We start from the raw sequence: 19,004 nt of genomic DNA on the forward strand, positions 1-19,004 counted from the left end.
CGATATCAGCCCGCTTCCTTCTAAGGGCCGTAAGGACCTTAGTGCATTTAATTAGGGAATGGAGCCCACACACATTCCAGGAGAGTATACGTGTTGGAGCCAACATCATTTATTCCCCAGTAATGACAGATCTAATGAAATTAGGCGTGATCAGTGAAGAAAAGGTAAGTGAAAGGCCCTCCCAGCTAAGGCCCCTCACAGGAAACCACCCACACAGCATGTGATCAAGTGAATTGTAAACAATATAGCAGAATGAATACACAACGCAAAATTACAATTGGCAAATCCCCCCTAGAACCCCTACCCCCACCCTCCCAACCCCATGCGATTGACCCTCTTCAGTATAAACCCTATATAATTTGAGAACACACCCGTGCTTCGGTTCCCTCCTCCCCATCCAACCCCTATCCCATACCCACAGCCAAGATGGTGAAAATTGAAAGAATAGACACAGCCCAGTAAACCTTTACAGAACTAGTGAAGATATTGCAGAGTCCATGAAATGTTCTGCTCCCTATATCAATCTCCGGCAAATTACTATGAGGCAAGTAACCGAATCATCTGAAAGAGATTAAGACAATATGAAAAGGTGCTCTTGCTCTTGATATAGTATGTCTTGGGGCAGTGGGCTGCACCACTCTAAGTATGTCTAAGATCATTACTGAGATGTTTGAGACAGAACAGCAACACCACCGAGCCCAACAAATCAGTCATTTCACGCCAGCAAAAATGTAGTAGAAACAACGATGAACAGTTGAAACTGAACTGTCAAAAGCATTCCCGATACGGGGACCCGCTCCCCTGGCTCAGGGAACATCGTCTGAGGAAGTAGGTAGGCTCCCCGACTTCTTTGCCGACTGTGTGGAAACAATTTTTTTTTTATTTCAGCGAGGTCAGAGAACCATCGGGGTCCAGCGGTGGAGTGCACCCGGACTCAAGCTGGGTAAACCAGCAATGCGCGTATGCCCAAGTCGAAACGTTGGTTGCAATAGGGTGCAATGAGCCGTTACCGTGCTGACAGGGCGGCCAAGTAGTCTTGAAAAATTAATACCATCCGGCTGTCATAGTCAAAGCTTTGCCCGTGCGCGTGGCCTGGAGAATCTCGGTCTTATGTGCCGAATTAAGAAACTTGGCGATCACCACGCGTGGCCGTTCATCTTCCCGCCGTCGAGGCCCAAACCGATGCACCCTCTCTACACAGCGGGCCATGCTTGCTGGTAAGAGAAAGGGTTTCAGTTAGCCAGGTCTCCAGGAAAGTCGAGAGTTGAGCCTCCGCCAGGGATTCAGGAAGCCCGACAAACCTTAAATTTGACTGCCGAGAGCGGTTCTCGAGATCATCAAGCCTTTCTTCTTGCTTGGCGAGGGAGGTCTTCAGCATTACAATTTCCTCCTGAGCGGCGCACAGGCCGTCCTGATTATCCACAATGCGCTGTTCAAATTTGGTCATGCCTGTGGTAAGCTCAGTTAGCTGCAGTGAAATTTTTTAAGCTCCGGTTCAAGGGCATCTACGACAGCTGTTTTTAAATCGGCAATCATAGCTGTGGAGGAGCCGTCTGGAGCGCCGCCATCTTCCTCCGTCAGCAGATCAACAGGCCTGATCCTCTCCTTTTCTCTATCCTTCTTAGTAAGTCTATTTATTTATTTAAAATTTTTCTATACTGTCATTCAGCTGAATTCCATCACAACAGTTCACAGTGAGGCACATAAATGCATTTTTGGTTGCTTGTATAGATTAGTACTATCACTAGGGCATGCCATTAAATTTCGGTACAAAGTTTCATTAAAAAAATACTATTCGTAAAGTGATATAACTCTTGTCCGATTTCTACCTTTGTCAGTCTTATTTTCATGTATAACTCTACCGTAATGTATATTTTGTTTTAAAAGATACGCATAATGCACAAAACAGGGTGCTGTGTGCTGATGGTCTGCTGCCAGATTTCATATTCCACTATTCTCCGTTCTCTTTGTAGAAGGCTTGTTTGAAGAGCCAGGTTTTTAAACTCTTTTTGAAAAGTTTGAATCCTCTCTGAAGTCTAGTTTTTAAGGGCATGGTGTTCCATAATATTGGTCCAGCTAATGATAAAGCCCTCTCTCTAACTTGGGTCAGTCTAGCTGTTTTAACGGAAGGAATGGTTAGGAGTGCTTTGTTTGCAGATCTCATGTCCCACATGAACACAGCTCTACGTGTTCATGTGGGACATGAACATGTAGAGCTGTGTTCAGCCATTCTGCTTTTCGTCATGGATCAATTTGTGAATTGTGCAAAGTGTTTTGTATTGAACTCTGTATTCAATTGGGAACCAGTGTAATTCTGCTAGGGTTTCCGTAATGTGATCACTTTTTCTTTTACCAGTTAGTACCCTAGCGGCAGAGTTTTGTAGTATTTGGAATGGTCTTACTGTTGTGTATGGTAGTCCTAGGAAAAGGGCATTACAATAGTCGGTGCTAGCAAATATTAGTGCTTGTAAGACTGTTCTGAAGTCTGTCATTGTTAGTAAAGGTTTTAATTTCCTGAGTATCATAAGTTTGGCGTATCCTTCTTTGACTTTTAAAGATGTGTGGTTTGAGACTGAGTTCCGTATCAATTATTATACTGAGGTTCCGTACTTTTTCAGCTAATTCTATCTTCTGATTATTTAGTAGTATTGGGGTTTGGATGATTGTTAAGTTTTTACGTTCTAAATGTAGAAATTCAGTTTTCTCTAAGTTGATGACTAGTTCCATTTGGTTTAGTCATCATCTTGTAGAAAAAGAAGCAGGGAGAATAGTGTAGCAACGTGGTCCCCAATTGTTGGTTTGGCTTGTGTGGATGGGGTTAGATGGAGGGGATCAGGCTCTGAGAAGGGATTGTGCATCTGCACCCTTCAGAGCATCACTTGATCTCTCAAGAGCCCAATTTTAAAACATACACTTCAGCCATAATTTTCAAAAGTGGATTGCACAAGTCCACTTTGAAAATCAGTGGGTACAAGCAAACCCTTGCACAGCATACACAAGCATAGTTATACCTACATGGGAGCAGGTGTAAATATTCATGCGTACGAGGGAGCCTCCTGAGAGGAGAGAGGAAGAGGCCCCCAGTGGTTCTGGACACGAAAGACTTTTTTACCACCTAAAACGCCGTGAGAACAGCTGAGCCCCGATTCGAGAGGCGGGGCCTGTGACGTCATCGACGAGTGCCTGGCTTTAAAATCGCCAGGATAGCAGCGCACCGCCGCCGCGCACGGCTTTGCCCGGAGAAGACCGGAAGACCGGGAGAGTTGCTGGTGAGTTCAAACACTGATTTTGGATATTGAAGGTTTTTGTATTCTAAGTACAACCCATATTATGGGGAGGAAAAGAAAAGTCAAAAGCTTTCCTATATCCCCAATAACATCTAAGGGCCCAATGGACAACCACGTTTTCAGACGGGTTGAATCGCCATTAAGGGATAGCTCAGGAGGACAGTTTTCACCCTCCTTGAGCCCTGGCGCTGGACCATCATTACCCCTGCAGCCTATGCCATCGTTGCCAGATGGGTTTCTACACCTAAAATCAGCTAGTCCACCTAAGGGAAGTGACTGTGCAGTTCTCTGTGATGTAGAGACTTTAAATAAATCTGAAGGAGGGATAAATGGGCCAGGTCAAAGGCCCACCAGAAGATATCTTTTAATGTTACATTTGGAAAATGATGGCAAAAATGAATGAAAATGTTACCCAAATGAATGTGTCATTGTCAGCTATTGTGAATTCTAATAAATTGCAAATAGGGGAACAAAAACAGGGTATTTCCAATTTAAAAGAAGATTTAGTAAAGGTAACAACTAAAATAAAACTGTTGCAGGATACTGAAACTGCTCACATAAGAGAGACAGCCTATCTGTCCATAGGGAATTGGAAAATATGATGAGATTTAAAAGTTTACGGTTAAATAAATTTCCCTCAGACTAGGCTATCTCCAATAGAAAATGATTAAAAATTATATGAGATATACTACAATATGCAGATAAAGATTTACCATCAGTTCTAAGATCTTTTATTTTCCGGATAAATTGGGAGAACAGAAAGGGGAGAAAACTGAAACTTCAACTATTGGAGTTTCTAAGTTTTTAGAAGAATCTATAGATCTCATTCAGAAAAGAGCTACCCTATTTGTATCTCTTCAGTTGGAGTCTGACAAAAATAGGCTGTTTAGAGATTTTCTCAAACATAAAGATCTTAATTTTTGCGGACAGAAAATATTTATGTTTCATTATGTCTCAAGAGCCACTCAGGCTAAGAAGAGACACTTCCTCTCCTTGAAAAGTAAATTGCTAGCAATTGATGCTAGTTTTTTCCTAAAATATCCCAGTGTATGTTATGTTACTTTTCAAGGAAATAGATTTAGTTTTTCTGACCCACTACATTTGGAGACGTTCTTACAAGATAAAAATGTAGGTGGTGGTAATTTAGATGGTTAAAAGAAATGAAACACTCTCTCTCCTCTTAATTCTCATTATGATACTGATTATTTAAATGATTTCTCCATTTATTGGATGTAATTGAGATACAAGATGCTGTTTATGTAAGTAATTTACTTTTATTCTATGTTAATTTTATGGTATCAATATTACCTACATAATATTTGTTTAAAAAAATTTTTTGAATGAAAATTGAATAAAGAATAAATTGAAGAAAAAAAATATTTGTGCGTACATTTACACACACTTGGGGATAGATTTTCAAAGGGTTAGGCACGTAATCCCCGAAAACCTACCCCAAACCCCCCCTGCGCGCCGAGCCTATCTTGCATAGGCTCGGCGGCGCACACAAGCCCCAGGGCTTTCCGGGGGGGGGCATGTTGGGGGCGTGGCCGCTGCCTCCGGACCAGAACATGGCATGCCGGCAGCCGGCGTAACTTCTGGAATAAAGGTTCCCTCCGAGGCCGCTCCGATTTCGGAGCGACCTCGGAGGGAACGGAGGCCGGCTGCATGACTCGGTGCACGCAGGCTGCCCATTTTGCTCAGCCTTGCATGCGCCGATCCCGGATTTTAGCAGCTACGCGCGCATCTATTAAAATCCCCCGTACTCTTGTTTGCGCCTGGCGCACGAACAAAAGTACGCGTGTGCGCAATTTTGTAAAATCTACCCCTCGATTTTCAACTCAGAATTTTAGATAACACGGCATATACATTTTTAAAATTAACTTTAGAAAGTATGCATGGAAATGGTTTCCCTGCTCTAATTCTGACCTCAGCAACGCCTCTTTCAAATATACCTAGAAGTACACTCAAAATTGCTTCCGCGCATACTTTCACATGTGCAATACTCAGGGTCATTTTGAAAAGGCATATATGTGTATAAAACAGAATTTTTACATGCATATATGCTTATAAAAATTCAGCCCTAAATACTCAAGACATTTAAACAAATGACAATGCAATTTGAATAGTTTGAGTTCAACCCATAACATGTACTGGAGCTTTAAGTCAGAAAAGGCTAAATTAAACAATCTGATAAGCTAATTTGAGCTTTCATAGTATATAAATAAATCCTGGATATGCTGTCAAATCATCAGCCATACAAACTGTGGGAATCGGTTCCTTTATATACAGTACATGAGGAAACAAATCATGTTGCTTAGTATAGCACCATACACTGCACAGCATCATATAAAACTTCTGGTATGCTAAGACTGTTCATAAATTTAGAGTATCAGGTCAATGTATTATGTTGGGATATGAGAATGAAGACAGTTTGGCCCAGCACACAGACTGAATCCCCTTGCAGGGATGGCCAACTCCAGTCCTCAAGAGCCACAAACTAACCAGGTTTTCAGGATATCCACAATGAATATGCATGAGATTTTCATGCACTGCCTCCACTGTATGCAAATCTATTTCATACCTATTCATTGTGGATATCCTGAAAACCTGGTTAGTTTGTGGCTCTTGAGGATCGGAGTTGGCCACCTATGCCCTATGGGAATCCCTACTAGATAGGGTGCACAAATAATCACTGAATAGGAGAAAATATTCTATAATAGTTTTGTCTCTCTAAATTTCTGTATTTGATCATTCTTATAGGTTTAGGGTTAGGCAAAGGTTTGCAAACTAATCAAACTTTAAATAAAAATAAAAGTATTGAACAAATATAGAGTACTCTTCAACTGAATGGGTTGTGGGGGAGTGGCACAGTATATCTTCTTAGCATAAGCCTTAACAGAGGAACCAACTTTTAGTTTAAAAATACTCTTTAAAAGGTGTGCATTATATTTTAATATTATGCTCTTAAGCACATATAGAAATATGCAATCTTCTATGCGCCTAAAGAAAAATGTATGAGAATTTCTGAAAACTTGAAACACTGACTTAGAGATATCTAAATTTTAATCCATTACAATTAAGTGCACTGGGATCAAATGTATTAAAAGCTTATACATTATCCTCCCCAGCAAGTGGAAAATAATGTATAAGCTTGCTACCACCTGCATTGTCAAGCTCCTGAATGTCAATCACTCAAATTTGGTGAGCTCTGTGTTAAAAATTTACAGGCCGATGCATTCCTTGAGGTCAGCTCAAAAGAACTTGCTTGAAGTTCCAGCTGTGAAGTTGGGCCACTTTATCAACACTCATGACAAGGCATTTTCAATTGCGGGCCCATTATTGGAGAACTCCCTTCCTGATGAGATCAGGACTGAGTCTTCTGTAAACTCTTCAAAGGGGCACTGAAAAACTTTCTTTTTTAAGTTTGTTTGTTTGCGCTGTATATTCTGATTATATATGTTTTTGATCTCTTATTGTAAAATGCTTCAAAATGTATGATGTTGCAATAAATACCATTTAAATAATAAACCATTAAAAGTACAAAGATTCCCAAAACAAAAGATACAAGATATCTGGTGAAACTGAAGGAGACAAGGAAAGAAATCAAGAAAGCAAAAGGTCAAAAGAAAGAAAAGATCACCAAAGAGAGGAAGGAGACAAAACATTTTTCAGATATATCAGAGAAAGGAGAAAGGCCAGAAGAAGCATGTAAAATTGAAAGGAGAAAGGGAGCATTCTGTGGAGAAAGATGAGGAAAAGGCAGAAATATTAAATACCTGAGTTCAGTGTTCATTAAAGGCCCTGGAGTAGGACAGATGCTGGTTGAAAAGAACATGGGGGAGTGGGGTAGATGTAAACCCCCCCCCCCCCATTTACAGAAGAAAATATGTGAAAAACTAGGAAAATAAAGTAAACAAAGTGATGGGGCCGGACGAGGTGCATCAGAAATGTGCTGGTGAGATCACTGAAGACCTGTTAATTAGATCTCTGGAAATGCAAGTGGTACCGCAGAACTGGAGAACAGCAATAGTGGTCCCATTTCACAAAGGTGGCAGCAGAGAGGAGGCTGGAAACTAGCCTTTAACCTTGGTGGAGAGACTGCTGAAAGAAAAGATAGTGAACCCAAGGCAGCATGGTTTCACCAGAGGAAGTCCTGTCAAATGAACCTGATTGAGTTTTCTGATTAGGTGACTAGAGAATTAGATCAAGGAAGTGCATTCGATGTGATCTACTTGGATTTCAGCACAACTTTTGACATGGTCCCACATAGGAGGCCCATCAGAAGCCTGGAGTGGGTGACAAATTGGTGGAAAAGATTACAAATTGGTTAACTGAACAAAGACAGTTTGTAATGGTAAATGGAACTTGCTCCAAAGAGAGATTGGTGGTAAGTGGAGTGCCTCAAGGATCAGTTTTGGAACAAATTTTGTTCAATATCTGTGTGTGAGACTTTGCAAGAGGGTCAGCTGTTAGGGCATTATCTTTCATCTGTGTAAAACTGGAGCTTCCACAAAACAGGGGTTGAATACTTATGCAAGCGGCATTTTTCAGTTTGTAATTGTCTTTTACAAAAAATGCAGAGAAATAATTGTGACTGAAATTTTACTTTAAGACCATACTGGTTTACAATAAATATACTGTCTGGAACGATCTGTGTGTTATTTGTAATTCATACAAATCTGCTGACTTTTTAGGGGGGGGGGTCAAAACTTTTGCAAGACATTGTATATATAGGGTTTGAAAAGCCATTCAACTGTTTGCCTAAGGCAAGAGGATCTTTTCAGCGCAACGGCACCATCAGCCCAATTGAGGACCAGGAGGTGATCACATCCTCAGGCCTGATTGGGGCCCACGAGAACACAGAGAGGGCAGGGGTGGAAAAGGAATAGAAAGGGAGAATGAGCAAGCTTGGGAGAGGGGGGGAAAAAGAACTGCATCTGAATGAGAGGAGTCAAGGTGCACTGTAAGGTGGGGTGGGGGAAGGCAAGCACTCATCAGGAAAATAATGCACTCAATGTATGCCTGTCATCCCACCCCCCCAAATAAAATGATTTATTTAATTTAGATTTTTATATTCCACTTTTTGCACTTTTTTCAGCACTTCAAAGCGGATTACATTCAGGTACTGTAGGAATTTTCCTATCCCCAAAGGGCTTACAATCTAACAGGTCGAGTCAAAGTCCGCGGGAGAGCCGGCGCTCGGAGGCAAGCGCCTGCTCTCCTGGGCAAGCGATTCTTTAAATTAGGACCTAGTGCCTTCTTATTGGCACAAGCGGCGGCTGTCAGCGGGTCTGACAGCCGACGCTTAATTTTACCAGCATCGGTTGTTGAACCCGCTGACAGCCACGGGTTCGGAAAACAGACGCAGGCAAAGTTGAGTGTCCGTTTTCCAACCAGCAGGCAGATTTTTTTTTTCTTTTAAAGAATTTTTTTTTCTTTTTTGGGCCTCCAACTTAATATCGCTATGATAATATCGCTATGATATTAAGTCGGAGAGTGTACAGAAAAGCAGTCAAACAATATTAAAAAAAAAAAAAAAAAAAACACTAGTTTCACCGGCTTTCAAACACTTAAATTACTTTATAAAGGAAGAATTCATGTGATAATTATATTTAATGTACAGCAGTTCCCCATGGAATAAAACAGTGGTGTTATTTACATATATTCAAACATTTTCATTTCGATCTATATCTTCCAGCCACTAAAAAGGGATCCTGCCAAACATTTGATTAGTATGCAGTGCAGTATTATCGCATGGCCATGCCTAACATTCCATACACCTTCAGATTATAGTACATACGTGTGTGTAATCTAAAGAAACAAAAACAACATACCTTAACAGAACCCACAACAGTAAACACAAGGAGGGTGACGAACCGACAACTAAATCTTTCCGCATAATGTTTACATGACTAACCTCCCAACAACCCTTTAAAACCAATTTCGAGATACACTCGTCTATTGAAAGATCAAAAGTGCCCTCAAATGAATATTTTATATTAAAAATAGTGTTCAGCTAAAGCAACCGGGCACCACACTGCCTAATATGTAAATTCATCTTTACTAACCTGCGTTTGTCTAGCAATGTCTGAAGTGACAGTGGCCTAGGCCCGGTCACAGGAGACTCGGCAACTAATGCAACCAGCCCCGGGCAAGAGAAAGCATTTTATTTCTTACGGTACAGTGACCTCCCTCGAGAAAGAGAGGAGGAAAAGGACGAAACACCATGTACAAGATCCACCCAGAAGAGGAGGGAGAGGAACTAGAGCATCAGGCCTGGACCCATGCTGGTGTCTTGCAACGCTGCACGATACCAGCATGCCCCTCATGACAGGAGAGATCTCGCCAGGCAGCCCCCCGGACTTTCCCTACCCAGGGTTAGGGAAAGGCGTCCCAAGAGCCGATGAAGGTGGTGCGGTGTCCTTACCTGTGCTGTGGCAGGGCCGGCTCACCCCCTGCTCCTGCCGTGGTGGCTGCGGGCTCGGCCTGTGCTGGCGCGCCCTCACACTCCTGCCGGGGCTCGCGGGAACTCATACGAGGCGCGCTGTCTTCTCCAGCCGGAGGAAGTGCGCTGATCCGCCGCCTCCACCTCCCTCCTCCTGCCGCTGCTTCAGCCCCGCGCTCAGTGCCAGTTTCAGCGGGGAAGCTCCCGGAGCCTCGGACACACAGAAAAAATAAAGCTGCTGAAGGAGAGTCTGCGCGACACAGTCCTATCGGCCAGAGAGGGTTGGCGGGGTTCGCAGGCCCGGCCGCTGGCGGCAAACAGGGACAAAACCAAGCACCGAGCCGACGCTAAAAATAGCGACGGCTCCTGCTGAAAGGGAACGCTAGAGGTCTGCTCTCGGCTGTTGACGAGGGCTGTAGCTGCTAGGGTTGAAGGTGCTTGGTGGGGAAAATCTCTGTCTCTCCAGTTACCCCGAGCCTAACTCCGCCATCTTGGTACAAACTCGCCTCCGGCAGCGCAAGCTGGGAGGACTAACTTGGCGGGATGAGTATCCCAAGCTGCACTGTTACATGATTCTGCAAGCGAGAATCATAGAGTTTCTCCCAAGTGCGTGTGACCAACGCCCTCAGGATCTCTATGGTGACTGAGCTGCGGCCGATGAGTAGGCGGAATCCTGCAGGATCACGTGACTGAAGAGCTTAGGTGCATGGTTTGCTTTTAGGAAAGACAGGCCTTCAGTTTTTGCTTACAATTATTTTTTTTTATATTACATAAAAATGGCTTCCGTCTAAAACATTTCAATAGAGTTTCATAATGGTACTGCATGTTTTGAGAACTGAGCACCCTAAAACACAATTGCATTTTAATTTTTAACATTTTTCTTGAGGCATAGGTGCCATTTCTGTGGATGCTAGAGCACCTTCAGGATTGAGCAAACTCATTTACTGTGTCCAGAGAGGGTTAATTGAATGGTGTTATTAGCACCCCCAATCATTCTGAAAAATTGGCTTCTATGCTTTGGATTTATGGGGAAGTTATCTTTCGTTTTTATTGATATTTAAATATAACAGAGCATCAACTGTTAAAACTTGCAATGAGCAGGTGATAAATACCACATCAAGAACAATATTTACTCCTATAACAAAATGTATAAAGTTACACAATTTCAGCTATTGTGTAACAATACATGTCCCCTACCTTTAGGTTCTGTCTGAAATAATACACACATTAGTAGTATATGTGTGTATTAGTAGTATAGTAAGAATTATAAATGTTAAGTTTATATTTTAACAAAATATTTATTGCCACTATTGTTAAGTCCAAGAATTAATGTATTTTTTTGTTATTTTACTTTCATGGATAAGTATTAAATTCATATTGCCAGTTTTGGTTGGCAGAATATTAATATTAGGTTGCCAAAAATGCAAAAACTTCTCCTAATTCAGTTGGAAGTATTCTACTACTATAATCTCTAAGGAAGTGATAAGCATTATAATGCTAAATTAAATTGGACAGATGGGCAGAGTAGATGGGCCACCCGTTCTTTTTCTGACATCATGTTTCTATGTTTCTGTCTGACACAGTTATATTCTCCATATTGTTTGTTCAAGTTCTGTATAGGGTTGCCAACTTTCAACTGAAAATTCCAAACTTTTGGAGGCACTACCAGGCCCCCCCATGAAAAATACAAGTATTATCTATTTTATATTTTTCCATTTACAACATAATACCTCCCTGCCCCAACTTTCCCTTTCAATCTCTCTATTGTTACGCTCACTGCTCACGGCAACCCCGCGGTGCAGCCCTCGTACCTAGCTGTGCAACCCGCGGGACCCAGTTCTGTTTCCATGGCGGCGGTAGGCCACCGGCTCCGACCGCGGACCTTCGTCAGTGCCTCTGACTCTGCACCTCGTCCCGGGCCCTTCAGCCGGGATGCCTCCGTCAGCTGAGCCAGCAGCATGGTGCCTCTCTCTAGGCGCGTGCGCCACGCTGAGACTTTTAAAAGGCCTGCAGCGGGAACCAGGCTGCAGACCCCGGATGTTGACATCATGTCCTGCTCAGTATAAATTCCCTGGTTTTCTCTGAAGACTTTGCCTTTGCAACAGGTCTCCTTGGTTTACCTGTCCTTGGTTCCAAGCGCTCGTTGCCTCGTCATGTCTTCGTTCCTGTTCCAGTGTCTCCAGTTTCGTTCCTGTGTTCGTGTGTCTCTTCATATTGACTGACTTTTGGTGCCAACTTCTGCTTCACTTTGACCACGTTGCCTCTCTCCAAGTCTGACCTCTGCCTGCCTGTCCACGTTGCCTCTCTCCAAGCCTGACCTCTGCCTGCCTGACCATGTTGCCTCTCTCCAAGCCTGACCTTCGCCTGTGTTACATTCTGTGTGTCTTGAACTAATAGTGGGCCCTTGGGTCGTGGCGAGTGAAGACTCCGCCCACAGGGAGGAACCCTGTGGTCCCTTACCACAACAGGCAAGGTCTCAGCAGTGATGGACAACAGAGGAAACAACTTTATTATACAGCCAATGGTGATCCGAGGAACGGATCAGTAGAGTCAGTCCTGAGAGAGTGACCTCCAGCTGGTCATGCTGAGTAGTAATCCTCAGCGTGGAATAGTCCGGTGAATACCTTCTCTAGGCGTAGCTTGTGCTGGCAACTCTGGTGGTGGTCTGCAGTGTGGGGTAGGCCGGAAGCCGATGGGAAGTTGCACAAGACTGGAGGGATTCGGTAGTGGCCTACAAGGGGGGTAACCCGAGGATCCGTGCCACAAAGGTAGAAGAGCAGGTTCTGTACTCATGCCGGTACTGTGGAAGTAGATGGTGGATCAGGCACCGAGGAGTACCGAACACGGACAGCAAGGGTCGTCTGAGGACGATGCAGGAACTCACTGGAACAGAGAAACAGAAAGTAATGGCTCTTCGAGGAGCTGATAGCCCTGAGTGCGGCAAGGTCCCTGAGGAACGGGTACCTAGGTCACCCAGTGGAATAGTGAGACAGAGTCCCAGTGTGGCGGAAATAGCAGGACAGGAATCCTTGCTAACTCGTCTTGCTAGAAGTCAGCTAAGTATGGTAAGCGGATGACATCATGCGGTGGGGACGCCCCCGAGGTTCCCGCCATGACGCGTTTAAGAAGGGGGCAGGTGCACGCGTGCCTTAGGTAACCCCGGATGTAATGTGACTGCCAGGAGCACCCACACCGTCCCGGGTACGCCATGAGGGTCGGCGTGTGGAAGCAGAGGCCGCCATTCTCCCCAGACTTGGAGCTGCATAGAGAAAGGAAGTGAGCAGCAAAGGTTGCAGCCGCCTGCCTGACTATGCTTTCCTTCTCCATGCCTTGACCATTGCTACGCCTGCCTTCTCCGCGTGACCTTACTATAGACTCTGATATGTTCCGAGTTCCACGTTGCCTGCTACAGCTTAATTGCCAGCCTCCACTCAAGTTCTTCAGTGACTCTTTGGACTCTATCCTTGGGATGTGGACTCCTAGGGCTTCGGCCCCTCTCTGCTCAAGGACCCTCGGTCTGTTCCAGTTCCTCGGTGCTTGGGTTGCCATTCTACAACCTGTCCTGGATAGAGCTACGCCATCTGCTGGCTGCTGTCTCTGGACTGAACTTCCTACTAGCATTGTTCTCTCGAGGCCCGCCTTAGTCCTGCCGGCCCCAGCACCCAAAGGCTCAACCCGAGGGAAACTGGGCTGATATAGGTGAAGCTCCAGTGGCCTCTGGCTTCAGCCCACTCCACCTGCTGACAGTGGGGACCTGTGGGACCTTGCCTACGGGTTGCACCAACTCTGCCTCAGCCCAAGAATCCACCTCCAACACAACAGATTGCAAAGGCCATGGATTCCGTGGAGCCGTGTGCCCTCCAGACCATCCCCAGCCTGGCATCCAAGGTACATGAAGCGCAGTAGTTCTTGGAGGCTTTGGCTGCCTCCGTTGGACGTCTCCATAACCGATTCAAAGCCTTGAATGGAGATTCCTCTCCACCTCCTCCACCGCCATCTCCATCCTTGCCACGAGCCTTGCTGGCGCTTCCAGTGCCCCCACATTTCAACGGTGATTCCAAGCTCTGCAGAGGGTTCATAAACCAATGCCCTGCAACCTCCATATTCCACGATGACCTAACAAAAGTCATGTTTATACTGTCTCGCCTTGAAGGGAAAGCCCTGGCTTGGGCTTCTCCCCTGTGGGAATGCTCTGACTCCCTGTTGAGGGAATTGGTTCAATTCGTGGCGATCTTCGTACGAACCTTCGACGATCCTGGGCAGCACACTGTAGCAAGCACCAGTCTCCTTCATCTTCGTCAAGGTCAATGGAGTCTCTTTGACTACACAATTGAGTTTCGGACTCTGGATACTGAGCTCGCCTGGCAAGAAGATTGCCTTCAAGCCATTTATCTGGATGGACGCTCCTCGCAGCTGAAAGATGAGTTAGCTGCTCGGGAGCTCCCTTCCTCCTTGGAGGACCTTATAGATTTGACAGACCAAATAGATCTTCGTCTTCAAGAGCGTCTCCGGGAGAATCGGATGTCCAAGAGGTCCTTGCAGGTTCACTCCCACTCACCTCTCGTCACTAGTTCTGCATCCAGTGACACTAGAGTGGTCAAGGCGGAAGAACCTATGCAGTTGGGTCGAGGACGTTTGACCCCGGAAGAGCGCCTCCAGCGAAGACAAACAGGCTTGTGTCTGTATTGCGGGGCTCCAGGCCATCATCTACAGAATTGTCCCATCCGTCCAGGAAACTTCAGAGCTCAAGTTCAGTAGGGGTTCTGAACTTGGGTGCAACTTCTCCGGCCCCCCAACTCTCAGTTCCAGTTACCCTAATTTGGGACTCCCGGTCATTCCCAGTCCTCACTCTGGTTGATTCCGGAGTGGGAGGAAATTTCATCCTTAGGAATCTCATGCAACTATTGGGTATCAAGACCCGCTCGTTAGTTCCTACCCTTTGCATTGCCTCGATATACAGAGAACCGTTACCCAGCCGTATTTACTTAACTACTGAACCTGTCCAGCTATGTACAGGGACCTTACACCATGGGGAACTTGAATTACTAGATCTGGACAAATCAATCCATCCTATAGTGCTTGGACTTCCTTGGCTACAGAAGCACTCCCCCCAGTTTAACTGGATCTCTCTACAGTTGGTAGAGTGGGGCCCGGCTTGTCACCAATCCTGCCTTCAGAAAGTGACTCTGTCTGCAACAATTCCATTGGTTACCACCTTTTCTGGCATACCTGCTCCATACGCCGCCTATGAGGATGTACTTGAAACAGAAGGCCGACCTCCTCCTGCCGCTTCAGCAGTTCGATTGTCCGATCAACCTTCTTCCTGGAACCACGCCTCCTGTGGACACACATATCCATGTCTCAGCCTGAGACAAAAGCCATGACTGAGTATATTCGAGAGAATCTGGAAAAGGGGTTTATTCGTCCTTCTATGTCACCCGCTGGAGCGGGGCTCTTTTTCATGACCAAGAAACACAGGTCACTTAGACCGTGCATTGACTATCGTGGTCTAAATGCTATCACCCGCAAGGATAAATACCCCCTGCCATTAATCTCAGAGCTTTTCAACCGTCTCCAGGGTGCTACCATTTTTACTAAATTGGATTTATGGGGGACGTATAACCTGGTGAGGATCCGCTCCGATGACATCTGGAAAACCGCCTTTAACACCAGAGACGGTCACTATGAATACTTAGTGATGCCTTTTGGCCTTTCCAACGCACCTGCCGTATTCCAACAGATGATGAACGAAATGTTTAGAGATATACCGTACACCAAGGTCGTGGTCTACTTGGATGATATCCTCATTTTTTCTAAAGACATTGACACCCACCGATCTGACGTATGTATGGTATTGCAACGTCTTCAAGAAAACCAGTTGTTTGCAAAACCGGAGAAATGTTTGTTTGAGAAGTCTAGTCTACCATTTCTTAGCTATATTATCTCTCCTCTAGAATTCTCCATGGACCCAGACAAGTTAAAAGCAATCCGGGACTGGCCACAGCCTGTGGGACTTAAAGCACTTCAACGTCTCCTGGGATTCCTTAACTATTATCGTCATTTTATTCCCCATTATTCCACACTGGCCTCCCCCTTGACGACCTTGACCAGGAAGGGCCAAAATACCTGGAATTGGCCACCTGAAGCCATAGCCACCTTTCATCAATTAAAGGAAGCCTTTCATAAGGGATCTAGCCTACGTCATCCTAACCCGACTCATCCCTTTCAAGTTGAGGTAGACACCTCCCCCATTGGGGCTGGGGCTGTCCTCAGTCAGCGGACGGCTTCTGGTACTGTAGTCCCATGTTCATTCTTTTCACGGAAATTCTCACCAGCAGAACACAACTACAGTATTGGGGACCGCGAACTACTCGCCATAAAGTTGGCCCTGGAGGAATGGCATCCTTGGCTTGAGGGCGCGCAGCATAAGTTCACTGTGTTTACAGACCACAAAAATCTAGAACACCTAAGTCAAGCCCAGCATCTCAATGCCCACCAAGCCCAGTGGGCCTAATTTTTTCTCGGTTTGATTTTGAACTCCGTTAACGCCCAGCCGAAAAGAACCTTTGGCTCTTCAGTCCTTTGGCCCTGAAGAGCCAAAGCATATTATTAATCCAGCCTGCATCTCCTTGTCAGCAACCCATCCTGTACCTACGGGAAAAACCGTGGTGCCCCGACGCCTTCGTGAAAGGGTGCACCGTTGGGCCCACGATTCCAAGATTGCCAGTCACCCAGGACAAGCGCGAACCGTGGCATTGCTTCAGCGGTTCTTATGGTGGCCTACTTTGGTCTCCGACGCCAAGGCAAATGTTGAATCCTGTATTGTTTGTGCTCAACAAAATCCCCTGGTCAGGTGACAGTGGGGACTCTTACAACCACTACCAGCGCCCGAAGAACCGTGGACTCACCTGTCGAAGGATTTCATTGTGGATCTGCCTTCTTCTAGGGGTAATACCGTCATATGGGTCACCATAGACCGTTTCTCAAAAATGGCCCATTTTGTGCCACTCCCAGGCCTACTATCTGCACCCGAGCTGGCACAACTGTTCTTTCATCATATATTGAGACTGCATGGCCTGCCAGTAGATATCGTCTCCAATCGAGGTCCTCAATTTGTCGCCAGATATTGGCGCTCTCTTTGCCGAAAATTTGGCATTAATATCAGCCTCACAACCGCCTATCATCCCCAAGCCAACGGGCAAGCCGAATGGATGAACCGCTCCTTAAAGGCGTTTCTACGAGCCTACATCAATGACCAACAGGACAACTGGTCAGACCTCCTATCCTGGGCAGAGTTCTCATACAACTCTCATGTGGCCTCAGCTGCCGGAACATCACCACATCTTCTAGGTTCACCGTGATTTGGTTCAGTCCATCTGAATCATTACCCATGAAAACCTTCTCCAGTACGGGTACCTCCCCAACATCCTCTTCGGTAAATACCGAAGCAAAGAAATCATTTAATCTTTCTGCGATGGCCTTATCTTCTCTAAGTGCCCCTTTAACCCCTCAATCATCTAACATTCCAACTGACTCCATCACAGGCTTTCTGCTTCAGATATATTTTTTAAAGTTTTTACTGGGAGTTTTTGCCTCTACGGCCAACTTCTTTTTAAATTCTCTCTTAGCCTGTCTTATCAATGTCTTATATTTAACTTGCCAATGTTTATGCATTATCCTATTTTCTTCTGTTGGATCCTTCTTCCAATTTTTGAATGAAGATCTTTTGGCTAAAATAGCTTCTTTCACCTCCCCTTTTAACCATGCCGGTAATCGTTTTGCCTTCTTCCCACCTTTCTTAATGTGTGGAATACATCTGAACTGTGCTTCTAGGATGGTATTTTTTAACAATGACCACACCTCTTGCACACTTTTTACTTTTGTAGCTGCTCCTTTCAGTTTTTTTTCTATTTTTCTCATTTTATCAAAGTTTCCCTTTTGAAAGTTTAACACGAGAGCCGCGGATTTGCTTACTGTCCCCCTTCCAGTCATTAATTCAAATTTGCTCATATTATGATCACTATTGCCAAGCGTCCCCACCACTGTTGCCTCTCTCACCAAATCCCACTCTCAACTCAAGCAACTAAGAACTCCCGTCAGGGTAATCAACAACCTTTGACAACTCAATAATGTTCTCTCTTTTTTTTTTTTTTTTTTTTAATGAGGCAGGTTTATTTACCTTGGTTTTATTTACCTTGGTCATTCTTTTGTTATCTCAGTGTTAATCTCTCTTTTGCCTTCTCTTCATTCCAAGTTGCATTTTATCCCTGTTTTATTGTATCTTGCCTGTTTTATTGTATCTTGCCTACGCCTTGTATATTCCTGTAAATAGTCCGTTGCAGTTTTTATTTATTGCTTTAATTCCTCCACCTCCTGCTCTTTGTATACTCCTCCTTGTTCGCCCTCCCTGTTCATTGTAATTTCTACCTTTAAAGTTACATTGTAAACCGGTATGATGTATGCATACTAATACCGGTATATAAAAGTTTTTAAATAAATAAATAAATAACTGCTACCTTATTCTTCTATCACATGTTAATGTTTTTAAAGTTATTAAGTATTTATTCTGTTGTCACACCTTGTTATTTGTAAACCGGCATGATGCGACTCCCATCGCGAATGCCGGTATATAAGAAATTTAAATAAATAAATAAATAAAATCCTGTGCTCCACTGTGAATTAGATCTAAAATTGCTCCCTCTCTCATCGGTTCCTGAACCAATTGCTCCATAAGGCTATCATTTATTCCATCCAGGAACTGTATCTCTCTAGCATGTCCCGATGATACATTTATCCAGTCAATATTGGGGTAATTGAAGTCTCCCATTATTACCGCACTACCAATTTGGTTAGCTTCCCTAATTTCTCTTAGCATTTCACTGTCAGTCTCACCATCTTGACCAGGTGGACAGTAGTATACTCCTATCACTATAGTCTTCCCCGACACACAAGGGATTTCTACCCATAAAGATTTAATTGTGCATTTAGTCTCATGCAGGATGTTTATCCTGTTGGACTCTATGCCATCCCGGACATAAAGTGCCACACTGCCTCCCGGGTGCTTCTCTCTGTCATTGCGATATAATTTGTACCCAGGTATAACACTGTCCCATTAGTTGTCCTCCTTCTACCATGTCTCTGAGATGCCAATTAAGTCTATGTCATCATTCACTGCTGTACATTCTAATTCTCCCATCTTACTTCTTAGACTTCTGACATTAGTATGCAAACATTTCAAAGTTTGTTTTCTGTTTGTATTTTCATTATGCTTT

General features: G+C 44.5%; 1 protein-coding gene across 2 annotated transcripts in view; it reads right to left on the reverse strand.

Annotated features, from left to right (window-relative positions):
* Positions 1-10,319, reverse strand: part of UBE3A (ubiquitin protein ligase E3A) — a 266,472-nt gene extending 256,153 nt beyond the window's left edge. For both annotated transcript variants that reach the window (XM_029604748.1, XM_029604747.1), the window contains exon 1: positions 9,715-10,319. In XM_029604748.1, the coding sequence (XP_029460608.1) occupies positions 9,715-9,821 (107 nt within the window). In that variant the 5' untranslated portion in view covers positions 9,822-10,319. The remainder of the gene's footprint in view (positions 1-9,714) is intronic.
* Between the last annotated feature and the right edge of the window lie 8,685 nt (positions 10,320-19,004).

This window comes from Rhinatrema bivittatum, chromosome 5 (assembly GCF_901001135.1).
Source record: "Rhinatrema bivittatum chromosome 5, aRhiBiv1.1, whole genome shotgun sequence".
Lineage (NCBI taxonomy): Eukaryota > Metazoa > Chordata > Amphibia > Gymnophiona > Rhinatrematidae > Rhinatrema > Rhinatrema bivittatum.